This window comes from Cavia porcellus, unplaced genomic scaffold (assembly GCF_034190915.1).
Source record: "Cavia porcellus strain 051 isolate PalLab524CR breed Dunkin Hartley unplaced genomic scaffold, mCavPor4.1 scaffold_4, whole genome shotgun sequence".
Lineage (NCBI taxonomy): Eukaryota > Metazoa > Chordata > Mammalia > Rodentia > Caviidae > Cavia > Cavia porcellus.
In genome coordinates this window covers 65,427,239-65,435,923 of record NW_026947487.1, presented here as the reverse complement: position 1 = coordinate 65,435,923, position 8,685 = coordinate 65,427,239, and the positions used below count along the sequence as shown (strand labels likewise).

The 8,685-nt window shown below is 52.0% G+C and overlaps 1 protein-coding gene across 2 annotated transcripts; it reads left to right on the top strand.

Annotated features, from left to right (window-relative positions):
- Nucleotides 1–1,270: 1,270 nt before the first annotated feature.
- On the top strand, nt 1,271–7,723 carry Prdm8 (PR/SET domain 8). 2 transcript variants are annotated; one of them, XM_063247209.1, is made up of 4 exons: nt 1,271–1,395; nt 3,683–3,903; nt 4,835–5,066; nt 5,409–7,723. In XM_063247209.1, the coding sequence occupies exons 2-4, from the start codon at nt 3,685–3,687 to the stop codon at nt 6,956–6,958; spliced, it is 2,001 nt and encodes a 666-aa protein (XP_063103279.1). In that variant the 5' UTR covers nt 1,271–1,395; nt 3,683–3,684; the 3' UTR covers nt 6,959–7,723. The 2 variants fall into 2 exon arrangements, with proteins under 2 accessions (XP_063103279.1, XP_063103278.1); XM_063247208.1 differs by having other exon boundaries at nt 5,406–7,723.
- The last annotated feature ends 962 nt before the right edge of the window (nt 7,724–8,685 follow it).

Here is an 8,685-nt window from a genome sequence, read left to right as displayed (position 1 = left end):
AGTTGACAGATTGTCCACTTCGGTGTGGTTGGAGCAGGGAGGGAAGTGAGGGACTGCTTCTCAGTCACCCAAAGGCCTTTCCGCCTCAGGGGAAGAGTTGGGCAGTGAGAAGGAGCCCAAGAGCCTCCAGCACAACTGTGGCCCGAGTCCACCGAGTCCACTTTCAGGCCGTTAAAGATCTCGCATTATTAGCATCAGCTGCAATGAAGGGCAAGGTCGAGCCTCTAAGTGGCTGTGCGCATAAACCAAGCCCCCAGACGCCTCCGCAACTCCACCCCCTGCCCACAGGCACCACAGGCTGAACGCGAATGGCTCTCTGGAGCCCATGTCGGTAATAACTTTTACTTTGAATCATGCCGCCCCCATTGTGGAATTCCTTGGGGAGCACTCGGAACACCCGCTGCGGAGGCTAAGCCTGCAGGGACAGCTTGCACCCTGTTACTTGGGCTCCTCTCACCTACGTGCCCTCACTCCCTCCCAGCCCCCGCGCTCAGGTACTCATGTTCTGGGACAGGAAGACCTGTGCGAGCCCCTTTAACTTCCCAGGTCAGGTGCATTCCTACTTTGTCTTATCCCTCTCTTCAGTCTAGCAAACTCTAAGCAAAGTTCCTGACAAAACGCATCCTTTCTGGATTTTGCACGGGCTTGTAGTGCCAGAGCTCTGGGAGACACTTGGAGCCCCTTTACCAATGCCCAAGGCAAATGACTCCACCAATCAGCAGCGACTCAGAGGCCAGAGAATTCCTTTGAGCTGCCCGGCACCCCTCCATAGGCTGCAGATCTGGGGCTGTGCTCCCGGGTTGTATATCCACTACTGTCCAGCTCTGTCCTAGGTCCTGAGTGTCTACCAAAATGGGAAAGGGCCGCCTCCGGCCCTCTCATTCCCTTCCTTTCGGATCCTAAAAGAGACTTTCCCCCTCTGAGCCACCCCAGTGTGGGGAGAAGATGGGCCAAACCGCACTTGGAGAGGCGTCGCCACCGGGGAAAGGCGCTGGCTTCTGCAGGCGCCGGCAGGCCGTGAAGCAGGCTTGGAGGCAGGCTGCGCCGGAGGGAGCGCCCAGCCCAGCAAAGAGTTAAAGGGAGGGGACGTGGGCTGTCACGCGTCATTGGGCAGATTATGTGCAGCAAACAAAAAGTGTGTGTCTGTGTGCCAGTCAGTCACTGCGTCGGGTCCATCTGTACTCTCTCTCTCTCTCTCTCTCTCTCTCTCTCTCTCCATTTTCCTCTCCCCATCTCTCCATCTCTCTCCGTCTTCTCTCTTTAGGCAGCGTCTACAAGACCTGAAACACCCGACATGGAATTGCACTGATACAATAGGCAGACAGCAGCCCTTGATCGCAGCTCCCCAGTTCCAGGTGGCCTTATCGGGGCGAGCGGATCCCGACCTTATTCCGGGTGAGTCTTCAGGATTCGCGTGGCTGTGGGAGGGGGGATGGGAGAAAGGTGGGTCTAATAGGAAGGCTGGGAAATGTCCCACCCCGTCCCCTGGTCTTTCAAAAGACAGGGAAAATGATCATTAAGGGGAGCTCATCTGCCAATAAGAGTATACAAAGAGGAGCGTGCGGGCGCACTTTCCCGAGAAGCCCGGGGCTGCGGAGCGCGCGGCCGCCAGACAATGCCTGCCCGGAGGGGCGGGAGCGCCGGGGACCGCTGCGGCGCCTCCCGGACCGGCGCGCCTGGGACAGGGTCCCCCGGGTGGCCCCGAGACCCGGCCTGGCGCGGGACGCCGCGCGGGAGCTTTGGGGTGGCAGAGGCGGCAGCGCGCGGCGAGCCCCCGGGCGGGCTCCTGCCCAGCGGGTACCGTGACCGCGGCTGGAGCATCTCGGCGGCCGCCGGCCAGTGCGAGCGCGGCCAGCCCTCCAGGACCTTTCCACCGTATTGTTAGGTAGAACCGCATTTTAATGACTGCGTTCTTGCTGTCGGCTGAAGTGACGGCGCCCTCCCTGCACAATGAAACGCTTGTGCGAAGAGTTTGAAAGGGAAGCGAGAAGAAATTAGGGCATAAAACGCTGATCTGAGGAACTGAAAAGGGGAGGTTAGGATTGATTGATTGATGAGCGGTCCTGGATTTTTAAATATATTTAATTTGCAATTGGAAATCAGGAAGGTTACTTTGTGGGAGGTAAAAATGCCCACGGATAGCTGGTTAGTATAATAAAAGTTTCTACTTTGGGGATCTTTTCTTCCTGTTTGCTGTTTGGCAGGTAGGGTCCAACACTTACCACTGCAGGCATACAGGAGAATGAACGGGAAAAGGGCTGACCAAAGTTTTGGCTCTGTAAGCTGGCAAGGAAGCAAACAAACAAACGCTACCTCGGAATTACATTTGCTAGACTAATTGGTTAATGGACATTAAGATGAAATGGGGGGCCGGGGATTTATCTCAGCTGCATAAGCGCCTGCCTGGTAAGCGCGAGGTCCTGAGTTCGATCTCCGGTACCAAAAATAAATAAATAAATAAATACAAAAAATAAAATGGGAATTACCAATAATGAGTTAATGGATGGCTTTGCAGAAAAAATTTACATTGACTCTTTTCTATCACTTATAGGAAACATACATAAATCACTGCCACGTATTAGGGAAAAACCAACCTGGAGGAATCTTTACACCTGTCAGAAAGAGAGCCAAAGCAGCCAGCTCAAAGCTAGTTTAAACACTTAATGTCTGCTTTCTTTAAAACTGATGTAGGGTGTGTCCAGTAGCAGAGGAAGGGAAATGTCCCTTTATGACAGCTTAATAGACAGTCCTCCATTGGGGCATTACTTTCTAAATTGCTGTGGATTAAACAGCTGGAGAGCCGCAAAGGACTATTCAAGCAGGGCTGCCCCCTCTTGCCCAAGCAGGGTTGTGTCTGGGGAAGTGAGAAGTCACCAGTCATTACCCACACTATGTCAGACAGGGGACAGTTCAGGCCTGCCCTGTACCTGCTCACTTCACAGACCACATGCGACTCTCTCCACCCTCTTGTATGACAAGGTAACTAGGATTCACCCTCATCCATAAATAAGCATGTCGAGAAAAAAATAATTACCTCTGCTTGCTGCTTTTAATTAAAGCCTCCAAGGGACAGTGTTGGATTATGGTAATGAGCAGACATACGTCCCTGCTTGTAGGCTGCAGAGAAAGGTTAGCTGACACGGAATTAGTGGCCCTGACACTCTACTTGAAATCCATTCGCTATGCTCCACTGTCTCCGCCTGCTTGCTAATGCTGCTCCCCTCTTTGGAAGAAAAGGGGGGAAAATCAGCTCCAGGGCATCCAGTTCAATGCATAAGAAAAGAGTGTCTCCCCAAGGGCTAGAAGTTTCTATCAGAAAAGTCTGTGTAGCTTGGTAGAAAAGATATATTACTATTCTCCGTTATCTTCACCCCAAAGACATCCATTGCCAACATGAGTAAAAATAACCTGGTCTCTCCTGGTCTTTTCCTTTTCTCCCAAACATGCAGTAGGCTCTAGGTGCTCCACTCTTCTGATTATCTAAAAGGGAAGGAAACTACTACTGAGTTAATGTTTTAAAAGCATTTTACATTGGTCTGCTTTATTTTTAAAGTAAGAGCTTTGCAAAAATCAGGCATATGCAACAAAAAATACCTGTCTCGGAATTGCAATATTCTGTGTGGGTGCATAGCAATGATATATATGTGATATAACCTGCTCTGTCCTGCATATTTGTCTCTAGTGATGGAGGATTCAGGCATCCAGAGAGGCATCTGGGATGGAGATGCCAAGGCTGTCCAACAATGCCTGACAGATATTTTTACCAGCGTTTACACAACCTGCGATATCCCCGAAAATGCTATATTTGGGCCCTGCGTTTTGAGCCATACTTCCCTGTATGACAGCATAGCCTTCATAGCACTCAAGTCCACTGACAAGAGAACTGTACCTTATATCTTCCGGGTAAGTGTTGGCCTGTGCTGTGTAGGTGCATGAGGGCCACAACCTCTTGGAAATGGAGTAAGAATCATTCTCATGACAAGCAGAACAGGCTCTGACTGTAGAAAATGCAGTAATGCAAGTAGTCCCAGCTTAACTGCCAAAACTAAATACAAACTAAATAAAATACAAACTAAATAAACTGAATTTCACCTGAGTGCTTTAGAATATTAGGAAGGTGTGAATTGGTTCTGAGTTTTCTGCTTGATGCATCTGTCTTCCTCAACTCTAGGCTAAAGTCATTTACACACTAAGTGCTTTCTGGAAGTACTTTTGCAAGTATTGGGTACTACCTGCTTTCCAGCATAGGAGGCCAGCTCATCTCCTGAATGTTACTTTCTTTAGAAAGATTAGCTAGTAGCCACAGTTTATTTAAATAAAAATGATAATTGTTTGGACAGCAATGCATCATTAAGTCCACACGTTTGAGTCTTAAGACAACAGGCCTTCCTAGTCACTTCCTATTCTTCCTTTACAGAGAAGAGCTATTAATCGTCCAAGTGGAAATTAGGAAGATGCGTCCCGCAGAATGATTTCTAAGATCTAAACTTGTACTTTACTTTTGAGACAAACTTCCTCGTACTTCTGTAGTGTGTAACAACCTAGAAGTAAATCCGGAAGAGGTTAAAGACTACTTTACATTTTAAGAGGGACTCTCTACATTGGATATTCAACCAAAATATGAAAAAGATTTAAATTATAGGATTGATGTAGTGTTTCACAAGGATACTTAACTTGCTTGCTGGTTCGAAGCATAAGTTTGTGTCCCACCTTGCCTCAAGTTTTGGTCTCAGCTAATTCTCTGGAAGGCAAGAAAGGGTCTCATTTGTCTGGCTTCATTTTCTCACAAGGACGTTCCCTCTTCCTTCCTACGTTCTTCTATTTTAAAATACAGGTAGACACCTCAGCGGCAAACGGTTCTTCCGAAGGCCTCATGTGGCTGCGCCTGGTCCAGTCGGCCAGAGATCGGGAAGAACAGAACCTCGAAGCCTACATCAAAAACGGACAGCTGTTCTACCGCTCCCTCCGCAGGATTGCCAAAGACGAGGAATTACTCGTTTGGTACGGGAAAGAACTGACTGAGTTACTCTTGCTCTGCCCCTCTAGACCCCACAACAAACTGAATGGTAGGTTGGCTCGCGAGCTGCGCGTGGGCCCTTCGCGGGCTGGGGAGAGGTGCAGGGAGCGGCGGCAGGGCCACCCATGGGTGCCTTTCCTCCGGGAATCTCCTAGGAAACTTCCGGGATGCAGCCCGAAACGAAGCTGGGACGGACAGGGGAGGACAAGCCGGGGCGCCCTCGGCTTGCTTTACTATACTCCTCCGATTTGGAAGGAAAGTTAGATCAGGTCGGGTAGAATATTTTCTTGGAGCTGAAGGTGGCTTGCGAAGGGGATGCTGGCCAAGTGGCCGGGGGCGACGCTGAGTAATCATGTGGTGTGCCTGTGTGTGGTGTTTGCTCACTAAGCAGGGTCGTCCCCTTATTCATGCCTGGAATGCAGCCAGCGTTTCCAGTTTGAGTTTCCCTATGTGGCGCATCTGCGTTTCCGCTGCCCCAAGAGACTTCACAGCGCTGATCTGAGTCCCCAAGACGAGCAAGGCGGCGGCGTGGGCACGAAGGACCAAGGGGGCGGCGGCGGCGGCAAAGAGCAGCAGCCGCAACAGGAGGCATCTTTGGGCCCCGGGCCCAAATTCTGCAAAGCTGGCCCCATCCACCATTACCCAGCCCCCTCGCCCGAGAGCAGCAACCCACCTCCCTCCGCTGGCAGCACTAGCAGTAGCAGCAGCAGCAGTGCGAAGCCATCTACGGACTTCCACAACCTGGCCCGGGAGCTGGAGAACTCGCGGGGAGGCGGCAGCTGCTCCCCGGCCTCAGGGCTCAGCGGCGGTTGCAGCGGCGCCGGCCACCAGGAGGCGGAGCTGAGCCCCGACGGCGCGGCCGCCGGCGGCTGCAAAGGAAAGCGGAAGTTCCCCGAGGAGGCTGCCGAGGTGGGGGGCCGGGCCCGCCCGGCCGAGCGGCCCCCGCCGGCCTCCAAGGAGGACCTGGTGTGCACGCCGCAGCAGTACCGCGCCTCGGGCAGCTACTTCGGCCTGGAGGACGGCGGCCGCCTCTTCACGCCGCCCAGCCCCGAGACGGGCGAGGCCAAGCGCAGCGCCTTCGTGGAGGTGAAGAAGGCGGCGCGCGCGGCAGGGCTGCAGGAGGACACGGCTGCCGAGGGCGGCGGCGCGGCGCCCGAGGACCAGGACGCCGGCGGGGGCGGCGGGGGCGGCGCGTCCACACCCGCGGCCGCGTCCCCGGCGGGCGGCGCAGAGAAGCTGCTGGGCCCGCGGCCGGGGGGCCCGCTGCCCGGCCGGCTGGAGGGCGGCAGCGCCTTCACGTCGGTGCCGCAGCTGGGCGGGGGCGCGGCGGGCGCGGCGGGCGGCGGCCAGGGCTCCGCGCCCGACGAGCGCAAGAGCGCCTTCTCGCAGCCCGCGCGCTCCTTCTCGCAGCTGTCCCCGCTGGTGCTGGGCCAGAAGCTGGGGGCGCTCGAGCCGTGCCACCCCGGCGACGGCGTGGGCCCCACCAGACTGTACCCCGCCCCCGCCGACCCGCTGGCCGTGAAGCTGCAGGGCGCCGCGGACCTCAACGGCGGCTGCGGGGCGCTGGCGGGGGGCGGCGGCGGGCTGCCCAAGCAGAGCCCCTTCCTCTACGCCACGGCCTTCTGGCCCAAGAGCTCCGCGGCGGCGGCGGCGGCGGCGGCGGCCGGGCCCCTCCAGCTGCAGCTGCCCGCGGCGCTCACGCTGCTGCCGCCCTCCTTCACCTCGCTGTGTCTGCCCGCGCAGAACTGGTGCGCCAAGTGCAACGCCTCCTTCCGCATGACCTCCGACCTGGTGTACCACATGCGCTCGCACCACAAAAAGGAGTACGCCATGGAGCCGCTGGTCAAGCGGCGGCGGGAGGAGAAACTCAAGTGCCCCATATGCAACGAGTCCTTCAGGGAGCGCCACCACCTATCCAGGCACATGACCTCGCACAATTGACACGCAGAGGACCCCAACTGTCCATGCGCCCGCGCACAGCCAAGCCAGCCGCAGGAGCAAATTCGTGAGGTCGCCCACCACTTCCTCGCGCCCGGAAACACTGCACAAGCACACGCAAACACGCGCACACACTCACGCATACACATGCTCTAACAGGAGCCTCCTTCCCTCATTCAGATTATTTACCCGGGACACACGGAGACGCACACGCGCGCGAGACAGGATGGTGAATTTTTGAGTGGGTGGGTGGTTGGAAGGGGTTTTCTTTTGAATGCACGCATTTTCACTTTCCCGAAAAACAAAGGTACATTTTTTAAAATGTCATATATTGCAACATATTGATGCATTTGTCATACGTTTCTACTTAAATTATTAAGCACTTACTGTTTAGATGGAATAATTATATGTAAGGGCAAAATTTATTTTAGATATAAAGAAACGGAGGTCAGTGAGATGCTTTCTGCATTTCTTGATGATAGCTTGTGTTCTTACAAAAATAAAAATGAATAAAAAGGGGCTTGCCATTCAGTTGAAGTTTCCAGGGGGAAGTGCATGTATCATGAAATGATTACGGACTTCAATGAAGAATGTCGTTAATTATGTAAATAAGTATTTCCCTTTAATACAAAGTGTAATTTTGTGTCAGTGAAATGGAGTCTGAATAGTTATGTGTTTCTTTTATCCCTGGAAAGATTTATTAAACTGTATAGTTTATCTGGGTATGTTGGATGCTTTGACAATAAATGACTATTTTCTTCAAAACTACTTTTTGAAAAGTTTTTAACATGTTTTTGGCAGCCAAGTGGTACACTTTGAGTAGATACCATTCAGTCCCTGAAAAGGAGAGAACAGAGATGATATGCCTTGACCCATTTGCATTTATTTACTGTAAGTCAGTTGTACACCTAAAAGATAATTTGATTATGGCTTGAGAAATCTTTGGCTGGAAACTATTGTTGGGGCTTCTTGATCAAAGACAATTCATTTTGACAAAAATGCCTGCCACTGCTATATCTGCATTCTTCAGAGCAGCAAGATAATTAGCATGTTCTCAAATGTCCTGAGACAAACAATTTCAGGTGTGTATCTGGGAGAACAGAGGAAAAGCTGGCTTTTGGTTCTAGGACAGTGTCTACATGGATGAACAGTTTATTCTCTAAAACCTTTCAGCATTCTGGTGTCCATTAAGAGACACCCCTGTGGGAACCCTAGTGAAAAGATCACAGTTTGGTGGTAGACTGTATGTCAAAGGGCCCAGTTTTGCTTCTAAAGTCTTCAACATCTGCACAGTGCGGGAAAGGGGGAATGGCTGTGCAATATTATAATGCAAAAGAACCTGGTAACTTTCCTCCTCTTCCTGTTCCCTTTATGAGAAGTCACTCTAGTCTTCATATTCGTAGTTAAATAGAGAGTATTTGTGTAAGTGTAGATGGTTCATCCAGTAACTATCAGACATAAAACCATCTGTAGAAATGGTACCTTAGGTCTTATGATAGTTTGCTCATAATCCCTGGGAATCCCCATAGCCATCTATGGATGCTCTAGAAACAGGCACTGTTTTAACCATTGTAAGAGGGAAGTTTTCTACTTTCTCCCTCCTTGCCTATTCTGCTGATCTTCCCTATACTTGAAGGACACATGAAAAGATCTGAAATGGAAAATTTATTGTAGGTCTCAGTACAGGATTTTGCATGACTTTTCCTAAAAGGATTTTAAGGCTTTGATTA

Bases quoted from the DNA above. Each gene is read 5' to 3' on its own strand.
- Prdm8 (XM_063247208.1), top strand. From the start codon at position 3,685: ATGGAGGATTCAGGCATCCAGAGAGGCATCTGGGATGGAGATGCCAAG. The intron at 3,904-4,834 runs GTAAGTGTTGGC...TTTAAAATACAG, and splicing joins CTGTACCTTATATCTTCCGG to GTAGACACCTCAGCGGCAAA. The intron at 5,067-5,405 runs GTAGGTTGGCTC...TTGCTCACTAAG, and splicing joins ACCCCACAACAAACTGAATG to CAGGGTCGTCCCCTTATTCA.